Source organism: Canis lupus, chromosome 33 (genome assembly GCF_048164855.1).
Source record: "Canis lupus baileyi chromosome 33, mCanLup2.hap1, whole genome shotgun sequence".
Lineage (NCBI taxonomy): Eukaryota > Metazoa > Chordata > Mammalia > Carnivora > Canidae > Canis > Canis lupus.
Genome location: NC_132870.1, coordinates 16152407 through 16177967, shown reverse-complemented (window position 1 = coordinate 16177967; position 25561 = coordinate 16152407). Strand labels below are relative to the sequence as shown.

The following is a 25561-nucleotide window of genomic DNA, read 5'->3' as shown; positions in this document are numbered from 1 at the left end:
TTATGAGGAAGCCATCCTCAAGACTTCAGCACTTCCCAAAGGCCCCACCTCCTGAAGTCATCACATTGGGCACAGGATTTCAACGTATGAATTTGGAGGGGGCAAGCACAAACATTCAAACAACATGTTGACTCATTAACATTGAACTCATGGCCAAGGGTAACTCATGCCTGAATGGACCTTGTGGAAACAGGTATTTTCTCAGTAGGACACATCGCAGTGAGGACAGCTTTTCAGTGCTCCACTTGGAGGGCATTTTAAACAGTGAGATTATCAGCCAACGGCACAAAAAATGCCCCCTCCCCTCCAAAAAAAAGGAGACACTAAATAAACTGCAAAAAGGCCATTCGTTTCCAGTATGAGAACTGAAACAAGAATACAGAACACAGCTTTGTTCAACCTTAGCTGGGAATATGAGCTGTCAGGCAACTCAGAGTTTTCACAGCTCTGAACATTACTGTGAATGACTTGTGAAAACATCCCTAGCATTGATTTTCAAGTTACAAATAAACTTCAGTGAGTAGGCAAATTTGCTAATACAGAATCAGTGAATAGAGAGGACTGAAGTTAATTGCATGCTGATTTTCACAAGGCCCTTCTCATATACAGGCTCATGCAAAACGTCCTTGAAAGCTGACATTCAGATAAATATAGATGGATAGTCAGATTCTTATCTACAAAAACCAAGCAGGCCATCATGGCTAAATTTGGGAAACTACTGTTGCCAATTGTTATCCTAGAACAAAGACCACATATAAACATACATACAAAATCTATTCTTTGTGTCTCCAGACCTTTGGTGCTATGTGCCATTTGAATTCCATACTTTTTGCCTTTTGAATTAATCGTTTCTGATACTGAGGGGCCAGTCTGTTTCCTAAGTGGGGAAATACTCCTAGAACCCATGGGAGAGCAGAAGCAAGCAGAAAAGTGTTTGAAAACAGTTAATTGAAAACAGGAGCCACTACAGAGGTCAGAGAAAATAGCCAGTGTAGGATGGGGAAGGTGGTGGGTTCACATGCTTTCTGTCATTCTTATATCACTGTTTGAGACCACAGACTAAGACTTAGTAGAGTTTGGAGACATAAAATCAGTGATTGTGAGATACAAGTGAGGAGAAGAGTAGTGGCTAGCTAGAGGAAAGAGGAGAAGTGTCAGGAAAATCACAAAAATAGATTTTATATGCTTGTGAACAAAGATGAAAATAGTAGATTATTATAGGTATCAAAGTCCAGAGGCAAGGATAGGGGGCCTTGGTCAGAATACAAGTCTAGATCATGAGTTGGCATAAGTCCTTGGTCATCTTGTCCCGCTTCTCAGCTGATTACTTCTGACTGCTTAGTAAATAAATATACATGAATTGTTATCTGGCACTCACAGACCTTTGCCATTTGGTTTCTATCCATGTGTTACATTGTGTGTGTCACTTCTCTTTTTCACATATCCTACTTTGAATCTATACAAAGCTATTTGCTCTGTTTTGAGCATACAGTCGAGGACTGTGCCTTTGCACATCCTGATTTTCTTTTCAGTTCACCTAGTATTTTTTGAGCATCTGCTATGGTCAGGCATGTGCTATACGCTAGAAAAAATGACCTAGAAGTTACCACGTCTTAAGTATTTACTAGGTGTCACCCCCTATATCCCCCTTTAAGGCATTTCATAGGATCTCTCATTTACATTACACATTTAATAAGTTGAAATCAATATATTACTCTCATTTTATTGACGACAAATAATAAAATGAGAAATGCTAGGTAATTTGCCAACCCCACATGACCAGAAAGTGCCTGGATGGACTTATATTTGTCTGTTGTATACCACACTTTTTTGGTGAATTCCTACTCATGATAATAAATCTAATTCAAATGTGCCTTCTCAATGAAGCCTCCTCTGATTTCAAAAATCCCTGACCAAAGACAACCAATAAATCCTTCAACCTCAATTATTATGATTTTAAGATTCCAATTTATATGTATTTGGGTATTTATCTTGAATTTTTCAGCAGATTTTGTGCTTCTTGAAGGAAAGAATGAACTCTTGTAGAATTGGAAATATTCTTTCTATTATGGAAGAATCTAGACGTTCAAAAGAGATTCTCTGAGTAATTTGCTAGATTCGAAAAGGTCAAAGTTCTATATTTGTCCTTAACTGCATAACAAAGTTCTCTATTAAAATGTTTTAAAAGTGGCATTATTGATAGTTTTCCAAAATTTTTATTCTTAGGATTTATATTCTGCTTCAGTTCCTTGATACCAATTAGATTATAGAGTGTCAAAGAATTTCTAACACATCCCTAATTTGGAGGCTTATAACACCACTTTGGAAGCTAAAGAAAACTTCTTAGAGAAGTGAGGAAAAAAGTATTAGTCAAAGTCACCAAAATTAAAAATACTACTTATAAAGCCCATGTGAAAGTATGCAATGTCATGACCAGTTCTAACACTATATAAAATTAAAAACTTGAAGTAAGGCAAATGACAATAACCCTGTCAAGGCAATAGCAAGCATTTTAGAACATAAAGATGTTATACCAATCATTAAAAAGTCTTAATTGTAGTTTTACAAAGTTTTGGAGCTTCTAGCCAAATGAACAGATACAATTTAAATTTTGAAGATACAGCATCATAAATGCAGGATCATAAAATGTACTTTGGGCATCACTTTGCAGAGAGTTTCAGACTGTTTTAATTATTTGTCTTGGTACAGAGTTCGCAGAATGGAAGTATATTGGCTCTATGTTTTTGAAAAAGTAATGATGTGCAGGCAATGACAGCCTGGTTCAAGTATATCTTCTCTCAGAGGTAGAATTCTGACTTGCAGGAATTGAAGGATTAGTTGGAAAATTGTGCCTCTGTGAATTTATTTTTGAATCTGTTAAAATAATTCAGGGTCGACAATACTTTTAAACTCCCAATGACATTTCTTAAGATCATCCTGTCAATGCACTTAGATATAGAAGTACAAACATTCTCAGCAGTTAACTGGATGAATGCAAGAAGCAAGGAAGTTGGTGTGCTACCTCCATTAGTGCTAATGACAGTCACGTGTAGTTCATTCCCTTACACTGCTCTTAATTTTCAATTCGACTGTGAGGTCTGTTCCAAAGCATTTAATTTTTTCACCCTACCGCAACAATTTTTACTCACCTCAGTTATGAAAGATTTGGCTGTCGCAGGATTCATAACAAGGATGGCTCGCCTAAGAGTGTCTCGATAGCGATTCAATTCCTCTATTCTCAAGGTGTCAAAGAGAGTGGTGATCATTTTATTGATGTTGTTTTCTACCTTCTGCAACGCAACATCCATTCCCTGCTGAGACACCTTGTCCAAAAACTCCTGTATTCCACGGATATCTAGGAACATCAAAAGCCCATCAAAATGTGAATTAGACCACAGACGGGAGATAAAAGCTACTTTGCTCACACCAAAATGCAGTTTATTGTTCATCATTGTAGGCTATTTAAAACTACAAATTGAGTAGCTGATAGGACTCTCAAATATAGTTTAGGCATAATACGATTTAATGTGTTTACATAAAAAAATGTAGTAGTTTTTGTTTGTTCAGTGAATTGCATTCTTTCCGCTGAGCATTTAAATGATCTCACCTCTAAAAAGTCTTAGGACAAGGTAGAGGGAAACAGTTGAAGAGGACTCTCACTTGTCTAAAATGAATGTGAGATAAGGAAAGTACACTTCTTATTTTGTTTAGCATTAAAGAGTGATATTGACTTTAGGTAAAATATGAATATCATTAATGGCAAATGGATCTAAATAAAAATTACTAATGTTTCTAAAACTAGGCAACAATATCACTAAAACTTGGCATCTATAATCTAAGTAGAAAGGGGGTTTTGAGAAGTTATACTTAAGGGTTTCAGGTCACTTCGACCACAAATAAAACAGCCACATTTTTGTCTATTTTGTGAGTACCACTTCCTTACCTCAAATATAGCGAACTTGATAGGAGACAGTTTGCTTTTCAGGAGTGTGGGGAATGTACTTTGTGTATAAAGCATATTTTAACAATATATTCACATACCCATTTCAAAATGAGCGAAGTTCTAAAAGATTATCAAATAAAAATGTGAGGAGCACTGGGTGTTATGTGTAACTGATGAATCACTGAACTCTACATTGGAAACTAATGGTATACCATATGTTGGCTAATTTAATGTAAATTAAAAAAAAAAAGGAAAATGCCATTATTTTGTATTTAAAGAAAAGGATAAAATCCAGTCTAAATGAAGTGTTTACAGATTGTACTTTGATGTATGTTTAAGTAAAAATAAGACATACAAATATGTCTTCTTAGTACTGCATTGGTTGTTTATAGAAAGGATCTGAACATTGATAAATGTGGCTGGAAGATGTACCTGTCACAATACAATCTTAATATAGCATATTGCTCTTACTGTACAATAAACTATATTTTTTCTGTATATATCCATGGCATAAAATGTTTAAAGGGAAAAACTGGTGAAAGGTAAGTAATAGGGATTATAGGTTACTTACTATGAATGGACTATATCTCGAAATTCCCAATGGTACATGATTGCATGTACATAAAATTGCCCCCTCAAAGGCAATAATTAGTTCATGTGTTTTTCAATATATTACCAATGAAAAGCAATATATAAGACCACAGAACAAGAAAACAAATAGCCACAAGTTTGGAAACTGATACGTGCTCACAATAAGATTTTATATTTGCAGGGCTAAAAGTTAATAAAAAGAACTTTGCTTTCTTTGTGTGATTAATTTTATTTTAAAACGATTTTATAAATAGTATATGTTATCTAGTGAATCTCAAACTCTTAAAATCAATGACTGTATGAATTCCACTTTGTATTATCTTATTCCTAATTATATTATAAACCCAGGATGTCAGAATCATAGCAGCCTAAAAGAACAAAGCCTCATCTAGAGCAGAGCAAGAAATGTAAAAGCAGAAATAACATAGTAATTAGTAATTGTGGGGCAGCCGGGTGGCTCAGCGGTTTAGCACCACCTTAGGTCCAGGACGTGATCCTGGAAACCTGGGATCGAGTCCCACATCAGGCTCCCTGCATGGAGCCTGCTTCTCCCTCTGCCTGTGTCTCTTCCTCTCTCTCTGCATCTCTCTGTGTCTCTCATGAATAAATAAATAAAATCTTTAAAAAAATTAGTAATTGTGTACTCATTAAATGTCCAAATTGGAAAGTACCCGAGGGTATAAAATACTCGTGTGAGTTAAACGAAAGGTTAGAAACAGGTAGACCTATAATAGGACTATGAACATACTCAACGAGTGTTCTTAAACTTTGGTATGAATCAGAATCATCTGGGAATCTTATTAAAAGTACAGAAGCCTGGGCCCATCCCAGAACCGATATGCCTTTAAAATTTGTGTCAGAGCAGATCCTTGATCTTGAGTTGTAAGTCATTGTTGTTTCTTTATATTGAAGCACTTCAATGGACAGCTAAATATAAGACAAACAAAACAAGTAATATATTGAGATATATTTTGTGACCAAAACTCAAGGCTCCAGATCATTAACGTTCTAGGAAATCTTCTGTTCACAGATCTAATATTCTGGTGCAATTTCATATCTTAACTTTGAGAAAAAGAAAAACAATGTTCCACAAAGTATTTACTGAATACAGATACAATGCTGGGTGCAAAGAATATAACAGTGAATATACACTTCCCCACAATGAGATAGATGGTGAGCAAGTAAACTAATCAATACAAATCAACCCAAAAGCTTGTAAGGAAACAATAAGGGTGCTCTGGTAGATAATGACAGGGTGGCAAGGAGGATGTATTTTAGTTATCATACTCAAGCAAGCTTTCTCTGGGAAACTGGCACTTAAACTGATCTCAAAGATGAGAAGTCATTACCCAGGCGAAGAACTAGGAAGAGAAGATGACAGTAAGGAAAATGCCCCAAAGTAGCGAAGAGTTTGTGTTCGAAGAACGTAAAAGATTCCAATGTGGGTGCAGCCACATTAGTGAGGTAGAGTGGAACGAGGTGAACATGCATGGAGATGGAGGGTCAGATTATGTGTCTCTTGGTGAGATACAGAAAGCAGTTTTGATTTTATCCTAAACACAATTTTAATCTATTGAAAGCTGAAGTAGAAAATCTCAGTAGATGACAAGCTATGCATACAGAAAAGTGGTTTCAGTCTGAGAGTGACTTGTTAGTATAGCTCAAATTGAGCTTGTAAATGATTTCCTCTTGATTTAAAAATGTATGGAATTTATTTAGCTTTTGTTTTGGCCAACAATTAAGTGATATGGCATATTGTTATTTAGCCAGAAATGTGATGTGATAAAAAAGAAATTGCTATTGTCCCTTTGCTTCCTTAGTCTTGAATTCTGGTTATCACTGTCTGGATGATGTGATTGTAAACTTTTCAATTTGATCTATAAATGAGGAAATATTTATTTTATAGATGTCTTCAAAGATCAGATTAGTGAGGGTGTGCACAGGCATGCGTGTGTGCACAAAATCCAGTGTAAGGTCTAACACATAGTAGTTACTGCTATTGTTAATAATAGAGCATAATCACTTAGTAAGAGACCACCCCTTTCCACAAATATAGAACATCATTGCCTAAATTTACTGTTGGGTAGCTACCCAAAATAGCAAGCATAACAGTTTGGGTTCTTGGAATGCAGGAATTAAATAATTATTGCTTTGCTTGTTTAAGAATAACACTAAACACCCATGATATGTGGCAATTAGTAAGTTTAATATGAGAAGAATCTGAATCATGCTATTAGATACTCTGAAAGAGTTATTAAAAGAGAGAATGGGCCTTTGGTTTTATTAATTCATGAACATAATTAACCATCACAAGTTTTCAGCTACCTTATCTGTGTGTCTATTACTTGACAAGAAGTAAAAATAAAAATCACAGAAACAAAAGAGATAAGACATGATGCTTAACTTCAAGGAGCTTCTAGGCCTATGAGTGTGACTAAGTGCTATTTATTAATAACAGAAAGTTAAATCGTAGTTTCAGTTCAGTAATTCCAGTGATTATTAATTCTACTGACCAGAAAATTCTAAATAGCAAGTGGTGGGAGGCTCATTAACTGAGTTATTAAACATAAGATTAGGGGGAAAAAAAAAAAAACCTTTTTCCTGGGCACTATAAAGGAACTTGTAGGCGGAACAGTTACCTTCCAAAGATGTCCAAATCCTAATTCCTGGAATCTGTGAGTAAATTATTTAAGCAAAAAGGAATTAATGCTCCTGATGGTATTAAAGTTGCTAATCATTTGACCTGAAGATGGTGAGACATCCTGTATGATTAGGGTGGGTCTAGTGTGATCACAGAGTCCTTAAAATTAGAAGAAAAAGAGAGAAGAGAGTCAAAGGGAGATCTGACTCCTGAAGAATGAGTTGTTGACTTTGAGGAAACTTCAGAGAGATGCAACATTGCTGGCTTTGAAAAGGGGAGTGGGCAACTCCGGCAAAGAATTGTGGATAGTAAAGGTGAGGAAGGTTCTTCCTCACCAGGAAGAACCTCCAGAAAGGAACACAGACTTGCTGCTATCTTGATTTTAGTCTATTGAGATCTCATGTCAGATTTCTGACCTACAGAACTGTAAAATAATAATTTGTGGTGTTTAAGCCTTTAAATTTGTGGTCATTTGTTACAGCAGCAATAGAAAACTAATATAGAAGTATACTTTGGTCCTCAGGTCGCCATTTTTCAAACTGTGGTCCATTTAATTTATTTTGGAATCATCTGGAGAACTTGTTGAAAAATAAGTTTTCTGAGCCCCTTTCCATTCCAATAAAATACAAACTCTCATGACAAAGCACAGAGATTTTTCTCAGCTGATGATTCTTAAGAAACCAGTTTTGGAACCAATGCCCCAATTTCTTAACTTCTTTACGTCACAGATTCCTTTGAAAAAAAACCATGAAGAGTATGGATTCTCCCTTCCCCCATGTATGTACATACCTGGAACGTTATGCATACTGCCTAGATTATGGTCTCAGTCTCATCTGTTTGCTTTCCTTACAGGTACTTATTAGAGAACCTTGATTAGCATACTGTCACTACTCTTAATGATTTTATTCTATTCATGCTGTATAGGAAGGTAAAGTATAGATAGTCACATGTTAGCTAATAGTGTATATTACATTCTAATTAGAGAAAACTTTTAAATCAAAATATTAAGAAATATGACAAACATGAATACCTTTCCCAATAACATTTAATTGGTTTCAGTTATCAATTAGTCTTTCACTATCCTTCAGTCCTAAGAAAAACTTATTATACTTTAGAAGATGGAGTTTCCAGGAAAGCAGACTCTAAAATAAGGATGGAAGAACAGGAAGTGTGTTAGGGACAGCTCTGAGGAATAACCCTTGTGAGGCCAGGGAAGGGAACAAGAGTCAGCAGAGGGAGAATGGTAGTGCAGCCCATCAGAGACCTGCCCAGATCCCAGGAAGTGGGATGCCCTCAGAGTTATCCCGAGTTAGGTCCAGTAGAAGGAGAAATTGTATCATCCTGCATAGGCTTTGGTTTGGTGGTTGTCTTCAGCAGAGGGCAATTCCTCAGGAAGGCAGTCAGCTGCCAATGCTCTCAGTAGATGGGGAAATAAGTGCTTTAGCTTTGAAGGGTGGGTTGGCTGGCACAGGACAGAATATATCCAGGAGTTTCCCCTGCACTTATCGTTTTGGTTTTCAGGATAATTGGACGTTATAAATAAATTGCCTTTATAAATCCCTGCATCTTTATTTTTTGAAACAACTTTCTACTATGGAAAACACACTACACTTGATGTCAGACAACTGGGTTTGGATCCTTACTTTGATACCCACATGGCCCTGTTAACTTGGAATTAATTTCATAGTTGATGTCTGCTGTTTTTAGCTTCTCAGTGTTCCTTCTTCTTTATTTCAAGTAACAGAACCTCATTTTTTACTTAAGAAACCAACCTGGATCCATCCCTTCTGTTCCACATTCTATGGCATTCTACAGTCTAGTTCTGGGTGGTCATGTATCTCAGGATGGTCAATTTGAGCTCGCCATGTCCCTCGCCTAAGGGATAATCACAGGATTCAAATGAGGACTGGAATCTGATATATGGATAATGAAACACAAATGATCTGTTTTGTATCACAAGTTGTAATGAGATATTTTTGGGATCACAAGAGTTGGTGTGTCAAGAGAGAAGCCGAGAGTGAAGTGAAACAGAGGCAAGGTAGCTATTCCTTGGATTTCTCAATGACATGAGTCAAACAATTTTTTTTTTCTCTTGGCTTACTTAGTTTGAAATGAGCTTCTGTCCTTTCAAGAGTAAGAGTCTTGACTTATATAACATCTTTTTATAAGCATCTGATAGTTTGATGATGAAAGTGACAGCACAGTTCTTATCCTTGAGGTACTTCCAGTTTAGTAGACCAAAGGACAACTTAAACTGGTAATTATGTTTTAATGTGATAATGCCAATAAAAGAGATGGAGGTAAGGAATGGAAGCAATTAAGGGAGGATAAGTAGCAATTAACCATACCTTATTGCTGAAAAAAAAGTTTAATTACTGGTGGTTCTGGTAAAAGGGAATAGGGATTGTGAAGCATTAAACCAGTTTGTGAACTACAGATTTCTAAGCAATGTGCATTTTCATTATCAAGATTTTATTAACCCAGCAAAAAAAGTCCCATTTGTTCCTGATTTTCTTCTGCCATCTTTTTCTATGAAAAAAAAAATCTTGATAAGGACTTAAAGTTGATCTAGGTAGCATTCTCAGGACTTGATATTCTAGCAATGATCAACTTCTCTGACACCTGACTTGTGACTTGTGTTATCTATTTAGACCACTTCCCACAATTCTCCAAGAGGTACTGGCTGATTGAAGCTTAATTAATTAATTGAATGATTGATTAATTATATTTATTTTTGTTTGAAGATTTTATTTAGTTAGAGAACATGCACATGTGTGAGCGTGGGAAGGGGCTGAGGGAGAGGGAGAATCGCCAGCGGATCCCGCCCTGAGCACAGAGCCCTGCGTGGGGGCTCCATCTCCAGACCCTGTAACCATGAGAGCTAAAATCAAGAGTTGGGTGCTTAACCCACTGAGACCAGGTGCCCCATGAAGCTTAATTATTTATTTAATTAAATTGTATAAAATAACGACTTTATTATAATCACTAATGAAAGATTAAACTTAATCTCTAAATTAAAAATGGTTTACATTAAGGTAGATTAGGAGAGAAAAAAATCCAGGCTATATTAGAATCAAATGTATAAACCCATTTCCAAACTGGCCCCCAAACCAGTAGTATGGTATCCCGTTGTTCATTGCAAACTAGTGGTCAGCACCCAAATAGATTCCTTTCAGAATCAACTCTGCTTATTATGTGTCAAGCACTATGAAAGGTACTTAGAAGAGAATGTTGAACAAGACAAAAACAATCTTTGCCCTCAACGAGTTCATTATCTAAACCATCTGATGATATACACAGGCCCTATAGTAGAGGGATCTTACAGTACTACTAGTTTTCCAAAGTGTAGTTGCAATTTAACTAAATTTAGTGACATTCTAAATTTGAATCTATAAAACAGTATTCCTTAGTCTGATCATTATGTTCAAATATCAAATTTTAAATATTGAATTCGGTAGGAAAAGATTTGTCACTAAGTCTCTGTAAATCTATTTTTTTTGATCTACTTATCTCTCTCCCTTATTTGAGTAGATTCCACACATTTAGTCATTTTGATCACAATGCATTGAAGACTTCATATGGAGCAGGAGATTAGCACTGCATTCAGCCAAACTTGGTGTTTCTGAAATTATGATAGGATTCTGAGCTTTAAATTAATATTTAGAATATTATGACTTTCTTTTTAAATAAAAAGAAATGTCATGTTGCTGGGTCCATGAGATACATCATTGAGCTGAATGGCTTTTCCCAACATCTGAATAGCAAAGCATACTCTACAAAATACCTCATTTTCTGAGAAAATAAGTCTTTTCACCATTGAGTGATTTAAAAATTTTTTAGAACCCTTATTTCAAAAGGGATTTGAATCTCCACCGAGTATTCCCTTGCCATTTGTGGTGTATTTGGAAAATAAGGGTCATATGCTGTATTAGATTTTGAGATGACACAGTCCAGCAATGGTGGCCCATCGCTAAGATTTTCTATTTGATGAGAACTTACTATTTTAGCATTAGATCATAGTGTTTTTGTATGAGAGTCATATTCACAGTAATGCTGATCAATAAGGACATTCGGACTAATGAATAAATCCAAAGTGGTACAATATATCATTTTTACCTACTTGACATAATACAGACTAATGCAAAGGAAATAGTTCAATAAGATACTTGGATTAATTATACGCTTATTGATGCACATTGAAATAAATGAGAGAACTAGAAGTTGGAAAGTGGCCAAATGAGTAATAAACAGCTTTAAGACTGTCTAGAGAGATTGTTAATAATATTATAGTCATTAGACATTTGAAAGCACCCTCAGGGTAATTATAAACATTTGCAATCAATTAACAGGAATGTGTCCATTTTACGGGCCTTGATTAAACTTACAATAGATACATGGAATAAATGTTGTTATTCCTTGGGATGCATTCATGAGGATGATCATTCAATGTTCATTTCAAAGGGGCTTACCATATGGCAATTTAATTGTAAGGAAAGAGTATTACACTGATGTACTTAACAGTAGCGCTTAAATATCTCAGGTCACTTGACTATGTATTGACTTTTAACTTGGAATCGTTAAACAATGTATTCAGAATACAGGAGAACCTGCAAGTAACCCATTTGGTAATGCTTAGAGTGAGTCTTTTTCTTTGCTTTTGTGCCTGTGGATGTCAAAAATATGTATTTCTATATACAGAGAGAAATATATATTTAATTTAATCATTTCCATTGTAAGATATTTTACTTTATCAATACCTACCGATGCACTTTAAGGTCTCTGATTTTCAGAAACACTCAGCTTGACAAATTATAGTAGAAATTTACATTTGGCTAAAAGTCCTCTTGTGAATGAAAAAAATACTATCCTGGACTAAGGGGGATGTCAGAAAGTTTGAGAACATAAATAAGTTTAACCAAAACAAACAAAGACATGTTCAAACTAGACTTTAAAAGTGTATGTTTTAAAAGCAATTTTAGGGGCACCTGGGTGGCTCAGTCTGTTAAGTGTCTGCCTTCAGCTCAGATCATGATCTCAAGGTCCTGGGGTCAAGCCCCATATCAGGTTCCCTGCTCAGTGGGGTGTCTGCTTCTCCCTCTCCCACTGCCTGCTGCTCCCTCTGCTTGTGCTCACTTCCTCTCTCTCTGTGTCAAATGAATAAATAAAATCTTTTAAAAAATTAAAAATAAAAGCAATTTAAATGTTGAATTATATAGACAAGTATTTATAATCTATACATTTCATATAATTCAACCTAATAATATTAAAATAAGATTTAAAATTTAATTACAATAAGTAAGATAAAATAATTCAATTAATGTTTAAATAGTTATTTTTCTTATAAGCAAGGTTTCCTTCAAACTGGGAAAAGAAGCACATGTGTCCACATATGCCTATACTTCACTCAGAGGTAATGCACCCACCACATAATTTAGGTTGATGATTGAGAGCCCACCAAGTACTTGATCAATTTATTTGATTCAAGGATCAGCAAAGGATTCAAACAGGGCATGAGATTTGATACATATCTATTTGTATGATATCTGATATACAAACAAAGCAGGAAACAGCTATTTCTTTAGTATAATACTTTGTAAGGATATGCTTAGAATCACCAATGTCATCTATCTTGCCTAAGAATGATGCCAATAGATAAACTGAAATACAGATTAGGCTATGGTAAGAGGATACCTAAGCTACTTGCAATAAGTACATGTCTCCATGTCATTACTGTAACAAGCTACTTAGGTCCCCATCATCATATTAATTCCTCCAATCTTCATAACTTTATCTAATAGGTCTGTCAATAGATCAAATCCAGTATTGGGCTGTGGGACCAATATTTTCTTAGGCAAAGGAAATTAAAGAGCCCAAGTAGCTTATTCACTGAAGAGTGCTTCAATCTTATGGTTTATGTCACACTTGGAAATCAGTTCTATTCAGTTCTCCCAGGTATGAAATTCAACTTCTCTCTCATCAATATTCTCAGAATAGAATCCTCCCTCCAAAGAAATATATCTGCTTTTATTCTACTTTAAGAACCATCTACTAACTACTATAACTTTCTGGGTTCTTTATATTGTCAGTTCCTTGATTCTGGAATCTAGCCATTGGCTAGTGCATTCAATCAATTCCTTGCATAGACCGCTCTGATAGTGAGCCTACCTGGACTACTCCCAATTGCTTTTAATGAGCCTTTCTCAATATCATTTTCCACTTACTTTACCAAGCGTCTCCAGAGATTTGGTTGAAATCAAAGCAAATGGAGGATGAAAAATGAAAAATTGGAGGTGTAGGGCAATATGATGAATGATACAATAAAAATTTAACATACTTTTAAAAAGCAGAAATTAAGAAAAAAAACACAAGGTATAAGTGTGTAGTTTGTTTTGTTTTGCTAAAAAGAGACAGAGGTCTTACCCCTCTCTCTAAGGCAATAAGATAGAATGAAGCTTACTGTATAATCAGTAAATGTATCAGATCATACACAGAGGTACTGAAAAACTAGATAGATAGGGATAAAGACATTTAGAAGAATGGAATCTTTGAAAAGCACAACAGATTGAACAGAGGAAGTTGCTCATGTTGAAAATGGTACTTATGCAGTAGAAGACTAAGGAGAGTTCAGGGAGTATAATCCTTTTCTTTACTTATTGATAAATGATTTTAAGCAAAATGATTATCATTTTATAGTATTCCAGAAAATGGATCATTTTGTCCAATATTAGTATTTTGAGTTTCATATAAAGAAAAATTTTCTGACAACTGGAAATACTCAGTATCCAAATGTGATTTATTATATTATATTCAAAATATAATAAATTCTCTCACTCTTGGAATATTTTGAAAGGGGAAACAATGTTACCAAAGATGCTGAAGAGGTCTGCTGAAATTCTTGTTTCCAAATGCCACTTTGAGGAGCACAGCTGGCTGTATCAGAATCACTTGAAGATTGCTAAAGAACATATGTTGCTGGTGCATATATGGCAACAATTCTGATTCCAGGAGTCTGTGATGGGACTCAGGTATTATGATCATAATTAAAAAATTCTTCTAGCCATTCTGATCTATTACCAAATGTGAATTCTGGGAATCCACTACATTCAATTCTAATTGATTTTTGTCTATTACTCTACAATCTCTAAATGATTATGATTCAATTATGCTAGTTTCCCTGTTTATTTGTTTCATTATTTATTTATAGAGAGGGAAAGGGGAGGGACAGAGGGAGAGAGGGAGAATCTTAAGCAGACTCCACAACCCTGAGATCATGACCTGAGCCAAAATCAAGAGTTGGACTCATAACCGACTGAGCCAAGGAGCCCCCAAATATGCTATTTAGTTTAAAACTATGATAGGCAAATTGATTTTTGTCCCCTCCTTTTTCCGTTCTTCTTCTTCAAATGTCTGATGGGTTAGTATGTCTTCTGATCTTTTCGTTGAGATATTATTTACATACAATAACACAAACAGACCTTGCAAGTTTAATTCAAAGAGTACTTATTGTTTTCCACTATAACTACCACTCGAAACAAGATAATGAATATTTATATTACCATAGGAAGTTGTCTGTGTTCTTTGCCAGATAATCCACCCCGATCCTGAAAGGCAAATATTTTCTAATTTGTTTTATCAGAATTAGTTTTGTATGTTATTGGACTCATATAAATGGAATGATATAGCAGTGCCTGGATGACTCAATCGGTTAAGCATCCAAACCTTGAACTCAGCTTAAGACGACCTGAAGTTTGTGAGTTTAAGCCCAAGCTGGACTCCATGTTGGGCCTGCAGCCTACTTAAGTAAGTAAATAAATGGAATACAGCATGTACTCTTTATTTCAGGCTTCTTTCACTCAATGTCGTTGTACATTTCAGCAGTTCATTCCTTTTTACTGCTGAATAGTATTCCATTGTACAGGTACAACAAAATTTGTTTCAATGATTTAATGATGAGCATCTGGTTTGTTCTCAGTTTGGGACATAATGAATAAAGCTTACATGAACATTCTAATATAAGTATTTGTGTGGATAAAAATTGTCATTTTTCATGGAAAATGCCTGGGAGTGAAATAGATTAAGTCATATGGTAGATGCATATTCAATATTTTAACAAACTACCAAGCAGCTTTCCAAAGTGGTTGTACATTTTTACATACATCCAGCAAAGTTATGAGTTTTCCAGTCATATCACAGTCTTGCTTACATGTTGTAATAATCTTCTGCCAATCCAACGGGTACAGGTTGGTATCTAATTAATTTGCTTTTATCTAGTAGGACTTAAAATGTTGAGCACTTCTTGTGTTAATTGGGCATTTATATATTTTCTTATATGGACTGTCTGCACAAGCCTTTTGCTCATTTTTTAAAAGAGATTTATTTATTTATTTATGATAGACATAGAGAGAGAGAGTGGCAGAGACACCGGAGGAGGGAGAAGCAGGCTCCATGCCGGGAGCCTGACGTAGGACTCAATCCCGGGTCTCCAGGATCACGCCCTGGGCCAAAGGCAGGCGTTAAACCACTGAGCCACTCAGGGATCCCTTTTTTCCCATTTTTAATTGTGTGTTTTTGTTGGCCTCATATTGTTGCTTTGTAGGAATCTTTTTTTTTTTTTTTTAATCTCTGAGCTCTTTACATATACTATGTATTTATATATTTACATAAAGTTCCTAGATATATTCCCCAGTTTGTAATTTGCCTACTTATTTTCTTAATGGTGTCTGTTACTGAATAGATATGAATTTTGGTGAAGTCCAAATTATTATTTTAGATTTATTTATTTTGATGTGTCTAAGAAATCTCTGCATATCCCAAGTCACAAGGATATTACCTTATGTTTTCTTCTGAAAGATTAATAATTCTAGCCTTTAGGTTTATGATCAATCTTGAATTAATTTTTGTATGGTGTGAGATAGGAGTCAAGGTTTTTGTTTTTTTTTTTTCCTTCTCTCTTCATATAGTTATCCAGATCACCATTCCCTTAATCTTTTCAAAAAGACCCCTGGAAACAGTAGGGGATGCATCCTATGCAAAACACCTGTTAGCCTCTCCAAATACCTTCTCTACCTCTATTCTCATTCATTAATGTGAGGCAGTATGAAAATCACCAGATTGATGTTATAGAACAGAGGTTGGTAAACAATTTCTTAAAGGACCATATTGTAATATTTTAGGCTTATGGGTTACATTGTTTCTATTACAACTTCTCAACTCTGCTATTATAGCTCAAAAGCAGACATAGACAACATGGAAACAAATGAACATGCTGTGTTCCAATGAAACTTCATTTAAAAAACAAAATGTCAGGCCCAACAGCAATTTGCTAACCCTTGAAACAGACCCTAAGGACAGATTGTATTGACTGATCTCAGGCTGCCCCTTCTAAACAATAGCTGGATTCAAATATCATGGATTGAGAATTCTTAGAAATATCAGAAGTCATATTGAAGGCCCTATTGAGATAAGTCTCTCTCAGGGGGTCCCAGCAATGTAACTAACTCTTCCCTCCACTCTTTCCTAATTTCCATCTCCCCATCCCCACTCTCACATCAGGGATATTATGTGTGCTTCTACAACTATAGTTCCTGTGTGAAGGCTACCTCCTTCCTGAAGACATGAGTAACACATTAGGGGTGCTATACCTTAAAGTGTTTAAGTAAATACCAGCAGGAGATAATGTGGCACTTAACTGAGATCTCTCTAAAGTGAGGCTACCCTAATTAACATGGGGGAGCCACATGGAGGCATATCTGACTCATTACTGATGTGTGTCCTATTGGTGATCTTCCCAAAATAGTAATCATCCAATCAGAATTTCTTCCCCCTGAATTTCACCAAAGTGATTGATGATACCACTTCAGCCTTGGAAGTCATTCAGGTCAGCCTCAACTCACTGGCCAAGTTTGTTATAGATGACAGAATTCCTCCTTGTGAGACAGATAGAATCTTTGCAATTACATAAATCCTGTTGTACCCGGATCAATGCCTCTGTCCAAATAAAAAGGTTCATGCAGAAATTTAAGGAGGAAACTCTCTGACTTTTTAAAGTAGACTCTTAATAGTTGAGATTTATTCAGCTTGCTAAATCCAAGATCCTGATGGGCATGGTGGAGATCAATCTTTCTCATTACAATCTTATTTACAGCGTCCTTAAATAAATGCATAGGAAACAAATTGAATAGATTTGATCCTCCCTCCTGTCAGTAAGATTAACCAGAGTGGTCTTAGACTGACATATGCATAGGGAAATTTGCTAGAAGTCAACAATGTTGTACAGAGAGTATTTTGGGGGCAACAATTCCCCATAGATTTTGTGTCTTATTACATATTATACAAGCAGAAGCTCTCTCTAGAGAAGAGAGACTTATTTGCAATGAAGATAGTGTCTTTTTCTGGGCATATGCCAAGCAAGTTTACTTAGAAGCCCATAATAAAAGATACAGATTCCCTAAGCCAGGGTTTCTTAGCTGTCATAAAAGCTCACTGCATGTATAGCATCCACCAGAGTGGCTTCACATAGACTTGTAAGACATGAGATCAAGAGGAAGCAACATTAATATGAGGCTCATGCTGCTTTCTGTACCATGAGTATTAAAGTCCTCTTTCTGTCTAAAGAAGTAGTGTTTTCTGCCAGTATCCATGAAATTAATGCATACTAACTTGTTAACTTGCAGGTACAGTAAAATCTCAGACCCTTCATAGCTCTTGGCAATATTATATCACAACTCAGAGCTGTAAGAGAGCCTAAAAATGTAGGTTTTCAATGGGAGGTATTGGTCTCTCAAATGAACTTCTCATTCTGTTGGCAAATGTAAAAGCAAAAATTGTTATTTTACAGGCAAGCAGCTGTTTATGCTGATGGGTCAGCTTACTTTGGCCCAATGACCATCCTGCTTGCATACTTCCAATGATAACCAAATCTTCTGAATTGACATACACTATTTTTTCTTAAATGATATTAATATGATGAGGTCTGGAGGTTTGACATCATTGTCTCTCTTAAATAAAGATGATTCTATGTATTTCATTTGTAAACTGTTATTTTTTTTAAATTTTATAGTTGGTCAGGAATTAATCATTCTTATTTCTATAGTGTCAAAATACTCTAGGTGGTGAAAAGCAAGGACTATGGATAAGACCATCAGTGTTAAATTCAGGCTTCCCAACTTACTTGCAAATTACCTTATGCCTTACATCCTCAGTTTTTCACATTGTATAAATCATCATCATCATCATCATCATCATCATCATCATCTATCTTAGAGGGCTGTTGTGAGGCTTAAATGAGATGATACATATAAGGCACTTGGAACAGAGCCTGGATATAATAAATGCTCTCTGTAAGATTAGCCCTTTTTATTATATTTTTGGGGAATAGTTCATTACAACTAATTTATACTTATTATACATAGTTAGGAGTATGGGCTCTGATAAGACTTTAGAGCTCAGGTCTGATACTTCTTAGCTATGTTCTGTGAGCAAGTAACCCAGTTTTTGTCTGTTTTCCTATTTGTAAAATTGCAATAATAATATAACCTACTTCACAGAGCTGTTGAGAATATTACATGACTTATTATGACTTATTACAAAATACTTATTCTCAGCCCTGGCAAATTAAATGCTCAGAGATATTATTTTTAATCTTTTTATTGCTTCAAGACTTGTTCACACTTTTCTCCGTTGGAGTGACTGTTTCTCATGCATTGTGAAAGTTAGTAAGGATTTTGAAAGGTAACATTCAAGCCTTCTTTGATCACTGCAGCCATAAATTCAACACCTTCTTCATTACACACCATTAGCATTCAGTTTGCATCATTCATGACACTTAACACACTATTTTCTCAATTAAAAGAGTCATAAATATTTTATCTCTTTTGTTAATTGTAAGCTTCTTAAGGGCTAAGCCTGCATTCTGTAAAACTTTCTATCTCATATTTTGCATTGCACTAAGCAATGAACATTTCTTAAATGACACATTTTTTTTTAAAAAAGCTCAACACTTCTTAAATTCTTTTCAAGGCTTTTAAAAAATGTCTTGAATCAATTCATTCAAATAAAGTTTCTATATATTTTTTTTCTGTTTTCATCCATTTACTTAGAATCAAAGACTTGAATTTTCTTTGTTCGGGAATTTAATGTAGACTTTTATACTGTGCCCTTAATCATAATTAACTGCTTTTGAAAAAAGTGTTTCTCTAATTAACTAGATATAGAAGACTAATCTTTTTCCCCCTTTTTAAAAGTATTTTTATAGGTAAAATACGTATTCAATCACATTTGGTTCCAGCAGGATGCCTTATTTCATCCATAGATGATGCTTAATCCATTCCTTAATGAAAGCAATTCCTGATAACCAAGATAAAAGTCAAGTATAATTCCAGTGTTTGAACTTAAAATGATGACACTGATGAATGGATTTGTGAATACGTGTAACTCTCTTCAAGGTAGAAGGTATTTGGATAGCTTGATGTTTATTTTGGACTCTAGCCTAGTTCTAGCAAGATTTATTGCGAGTATCAAAGGAAAATTTTCTTTTATTAAACAAGAGTATTACTGGAAATAATTTTAAGGATGCAAGCAGGGTAATTTTTCATGAATTATTGAATTAAAAAGTAAGTCAAAAGCAAGTTTATCATCAAAATAAAAGAAAATATTATTATTATTATTATTATTCTTAAAACAAATTCTGCTTCTAACAGAGGACTCAGTTATGCACTGTGATTTTAACATCTTATTTACTTATTAAACAGAGGAAAAAAGAGTAAGAAATTTCAAATGTATGTAAGTGATTTTCTACGACTATGAATTTAGTGTACATTTTCAAAAATATTTACCTCATCAATGATAACAATGTTTTCTCTTATAAGAATTTCCTAACTCTCTAAACCATGTGGGATTTGGAAACAAGATACCAAGGAATTTTTTTCTTCATTGATGTTTATAATGAAAAAATAAAATTCCCATTTTCATGTTGTTAAAAACTTGATCAAAAATTACTTTTCTGTTTCTTTATTTGCTAGACTATTTTTATAGGACTAATTAATCCCCCCTTAAAGAAAGATTTGCAGTTAAAAAATTCATTATTTCAAGTTATGTTTGAGCAGAGATCTTAAGAATACCAGTTAAGGTTATGAAAATCATAGATAATATGACTGGAAGGAAACTGATAAAGGTGTATTTGACATATTGATTCCAGAGGTAGAGTTTACTACGTTCAACTGAATAATCCTATCAGCAAATTTCAGATTTGTGTTCAGTCCTCACTTTTACTGATGAGCCAATTATTTTTTTATTTTCCTTTTTTATTTTATTCATTTCAGTCTCTTAGTTTTTGTTCTGTGATCCCTAAATAATATGAATTAAGCAACAAAAATAAGGATTTCCGTCCTGGAGACAAGTGTGCTTCTGGAGAGTGCCACAGACTTCTGGCTGAAATCTACCCTTCAAGTTTAATGCTACTCTGGCTGCCAAAACCCCATGCGACCTTTGAATATTTAGGGCTAAATGTAACTGCCACTTGCTCTTTCTCCCTGGGAGTCCACAGGGGCTCTTATTTGTTGCTTTCCAGATTTCTGCCAACCTGTTTGTGCTCAGTCCCATTGATGCCACTTTCTGGTGGCTCTTCTGTCACTGTTCTCCAGTGCCTTTCACAATGCTGGTTAGATTATGACAAGAAAACCATTATTTGTAAATGTTTATTTATTCATGTGCTAAGAAAAAATTGGTTGCATGCAGAGGGTGAAATCTTGATTTTTTTAAATAAAAAATAAAAACTAGACCCATCCAGACTGAATGGAAAACGTTTTTCTGAGACTCCTTTTTAAGGCAAATCTCTAAAGATACATATGTTTCAAAATATATATCTTCATGAAGAACTGCTAATTTTCTCTCACTTTATTATATCCCTCTCTATACCCCCTAATGACAAAAACTGGAGAGAAACTATCTTTGAACATCTTTGGGATCAGTCAGAAAATAGATTTATTCAGGAAAAGAATAATATAGCTATTATTTTTCTTTACTTTTCTTAATGTAACAGGAGTAAAAATACTGAGACAAAGTATCTTCTCCTTTTAACTTATAGTAAATTCAGGGCAAATGCTTTGTGTTTTATCTTGGGAAATTAAATAAATTAAGTATCTTTATACTACTTAGCATTTTCATGAAATTTCATATTGCAGACAAAATGCCATGCTAACTATAAAGTAATATAAACTCAGTTACTCCCAGAGAGTCTAAGGATGTAAGCAAGATATGTCAGGTTTTTGGAGTTTTTGGAACCTATAAATGTAAATAAGCATTTATTTTTAGTGTTCCATGATCTGTCCAACATGGTATTTTATTAGTATATAAAGATATAAATGTTTTTGAAAAGGAGAAAGACACTATTATCTTTATGACTTTCCATTATTTGAAAAATCAAGATATACTGGAGTCAGATTCCCTTTAGAAACATTTATAAACTGAGCAGTAGGTACAGCTATTTATTTTTTAATTTGACTTCAATGTGATTTAATACAAACGATTGAACTTGAACTTAACCAGACTTTTTGTTTTTGCTGCTTGATTTGTAAGATTATGAAAGAACAATAAAACCACGGATAACAATGAGTAAGCTCCTTGAAGTTTTTCAAGGTTTAAAGAAGTTGCTTGCCATGCAAATATCAGCTTATAAAACTCACATGAATCACAAACACTTACCGTATTCACTATCATAGAATATAATGAATTTCTGCCAGGCATATTCTGTGACCACTCTCAGAATAACATCATTCAAGTAGACAGGTGGGCGAACAGAGAGTGTGTAGTCGTCATTCCTGTTGCTCCGGGTGAGTCCACAGCCACTCCTTGGTGTCCCAGCTGTTGAGCGCTGTATGAAGAGGTGGGGGATATGCATGGCATCTGCCAGAGACTGGAGGGACCCTGCTGACGTGCAGCCAATGGAGCTGACCAGGGCCAAGATGCCTTGATTCATAAGTTCACAGGCTGCAAGAAAGCACAGTAATATTCAAATGTCAATGGGTTTCATATAACTTCTCTTTTGCAGGAACAGTGAATAAAATGAACATTCTCCATGAAGAAATTGTCAAATTACAACGTGCTACTGGAACACTGGAACTCAGCTAAAGAACTCTACCCTTATTAGCCATTTGACCTTGTGCCAGCTACTTAGCCTCTCTTGAACTCAGTTTCATCATCCACAAAGAGGGTAAAATATCATGAATCTTCAGGTTTGCTGCTGCTAGGGTTGGTGATAATTCAGTGTCTCTTATTTGCCTTTCACATGATAGGTACTCAATCAGTGACAGCTATAGTCTTTTAATTATCAATGCAGAATTCAGAGAAAAGACAACTCCTTACTGAGTATGTATGTAACACAAGGTTTTCAAAAAGCAGATAATATGTAAATTGGTGAGTGAATGTAAAGGAAGATAAAAGGCTTAAGAAAGGAATTTCTGGCCATAAAACATAGAGCCATTCTGGTATCTAAAACTTTGGTGACACTTTGTCTCTCTTATTAAACTGGAAAAATGAAAATGTTTTTGTTCTTTTCCTTGGCAGTCAGAAAATGAATAGTCAAATCAAATACTAAATTTCAGCAATTATCTCATTCTGGTTTATAGTTGAACAATTTCTAATCTTCATTATATGATTTATTATCTCCGTTTTATTTTCACTATTTTGTGTATACATATACGTATATTCAAAATATATTTAAAACTGGGTCAAGTATAAGTTATACGTACATATCAAGACATAGTAGATATAGAAATAGAAAATTAATAGTCTTAACTTTCTCTCTCTCTCTTTTTTAAAGTAATCTTTATGCTCAACATAGGTTATCAACTCAAAGCTCTAAAATCAAGGGTTGCATTCTCTACTGACTGAGCCAGCCAGATCCCCTCCCCCTTTTTTAGCCTTTTCAATTTTTCAATATTAATTTTAGTTTTAATTTATTTATTTATTTATCATAAGTTCTAAGCCCATTATGGGGTTGAGCCCGCAACCTTGAGGTCAAGGGTACCATGCTCTACTGACTGAGCCAGCCAGGCACTCCCTAGTAAGTCTTAACTCTTAGTAAGTCTTAATAAGAGTTAAGGTATCTGAGAGATCTTAGGATATAAACCTTTGAAGACAAGAGATTAGAAATAAAATCATAAGTAAATTCAGATGGAATCAAGGTAAAATAAATTTCATTTCAGAAGGCCAGTTATAATTGGTCCAGGCATTATTCTAGATTTTAGGGATTGTTGGTATAATACTTTCAATATTTATACATTATTATAATCCATTTTGCAGAGTTTTAAAAAAAAAAATCAAAGAAAAAGTTAGATGATAAGTACCCCCATGTAATTAATTGGCCAGTAAATAAAGGCTGACAAACTGCAAGTTTAGAAGTACTATACTAATGACATGCACCTAAACACCAAATACATTTATAATGATTAATTCTAAGCCAACCAGTACATACAAAATAAATTAATAATTATTAGGGACATTATTTTCAAGCATAAGACAGGTTGTATGATATCAAATAAATCTGAAAGGTAGCAGCATGGGTGAATGCTTCTTAGGCTGTAACAGATGGAGGTTGAAGTTTTAATAAAAACCATAGGACCTACTCATGTTTGTGAATTCAACATTTATAAAAGCAATATGAATTTACAATTATACTTTCAATGGATTTAAGTAAAAACATTGGTCAGAAGTTTGCTTCCTTATTGTAGGAACTAAAACTATTACTGATTTACATAAGCAAACAGAAATTCACTTTTTAAAAAAGATTTTGCCTAAATGCTTGGCTCCTTAGCATTTAAAATAAAAATATAGAGAATATCTTAAGGTACATACAATTGAATCCCCTGTTTAGATTACACTAATTTAAAATGATCAAATAAACACAATAGTTTCAATAAGTCTATTGATATTGACCAATTTATCCTAATATAATTCTTCCAGTGATTTTTAAGTCACAAGGACGTCAGCACATTCCATTCACACACTTATTCTTCAACACACATTTATCAACTTTTAACCATAAGCCAGGAACTTTCTTCGGAGATTAGAGAATGCATAAAACACTCCATCCTCAAAGAACTCCCAATCTATTTACCATAGTGTTTACAAAATCTCTCTTGTATCAGAATTCAAAATGGAGATTAAAAATATATATTTATATATTTAATATTATTTAAATATTAAACACACACACAGATGACTAAGTCTACTCCTAGAAGTTCTACTAGAAGGCTAGTGGTCATGTATTTGCATTATGGTGTATTATTTGAGTAGTTCTGATATGTAACCCTTTCTGGAATACATGGGTCTGGTGGATTGTAACTGCAATACTCTTCGATGTGATTGTTATAGAATGTCTAATTTTTTTGATTTTCTCTTATTTTTTTATTCTTACAATAATATTGTTGACAATATGGCTATAACTGAGGAATGGAATTTCCCTATTTCTCTAATTCCCTTAATTTGCAAGTGGTGCTAAGGTATAAGAAAAGAAGATACATAGATTTAATAAGAATTACTGTACTCTAAAATGTGACCCTTATCTTCATTTTATTTCCAATAGTTACATAGATTTAATAAGAATTACTGTACTCTAAAATGTGACCCTTATCTTCATCTTATTTCCAATAATAACTAAGATGTTTATTCTTGGAATAATCTTCATTCTTTCAAGTTCTTCCAATTCAGAAACAGAGTACCATATTTCCACAATTCTAAAATGTATATAGCTTCTACATTTTATCATATCTGAAATCAGGGCCGATTTTAAAATTGATCAATACATTTAATATGATGGATTATTTTTTTCTGAAAAAAATTAGTAATCAATATTGAATTTTATAATAGTGAGTTCTTATAGATGAGAAAATAAGGTAAGTTTCCATGGCAGATAAGAAAGATTTGTACTGTTTCTACAAAAGCTGAATTTAATCTAACTTCTTTTTTCCTATTCAATTCAATAATGAATCATAAATCCAGTGTTGATAATTGCTTTCTTCTCTTTTTTCAACCACCATAAAGCACCTGACCTTTGCTTTCATGCTTGTAAGAACATAGTAACATAAAACACTTTCAGCCTGTACATTTAGCATTCTTTGCAAATACGATTTTCAGCAGCCATCTGAGAGGTAGTATATAAAAAGTAAGATTAATTTGACATATCATCAATGTAGTTTGCCAAAAACATAACCATTTGGAACAAATTCTTCTAAATAAAGATGGTCTTTAAATATAAATAGTGTTATAAGGTCCAATTTAATCATAATTTCTTTTTTTTTAATAGCTTTTTTTCAAAGATTTTATTTATTTATTCATAGAGACACAGAGAGAGAGAGAGAGAGAGGCAGAGACACAGGCAGAGGGAGAAG

The 25561-nt window shown here is 34.3% G+C and overlaps 1 protein-coding gene across 3 annotated transcripts in view; it reads right to left on the bottom strand.

The window, feature by feature from the left end:
- The window catches only part of GRID2 (glutamate ionotropic receptor delta type subunit 2), a 1466011-nt gene that overhangs the window by 666481 nt on the left and 773969 nt on the right, over positions 1 to 25561 (bottom strand). For all 3 annotated transcript variants that reach the window (XM_072810836.1, XM_072810835.1, XM_072810834.1), the window contains exons 3-4: positions 21876 to 22160; positions 3150 to 3355 (exon numbers count right to left, since the gene is read on the bottom strand). In XM_072810836.1, the coding sequence (XP_072666937.1) occupies positions 3150 to 3355; positions 21876 to 22160 (491 nt within the window). The remainder of the gene's footprint in view (positions 1 to 3149; positions 3356 to 21875; positions 22161 to 25561) is intronic.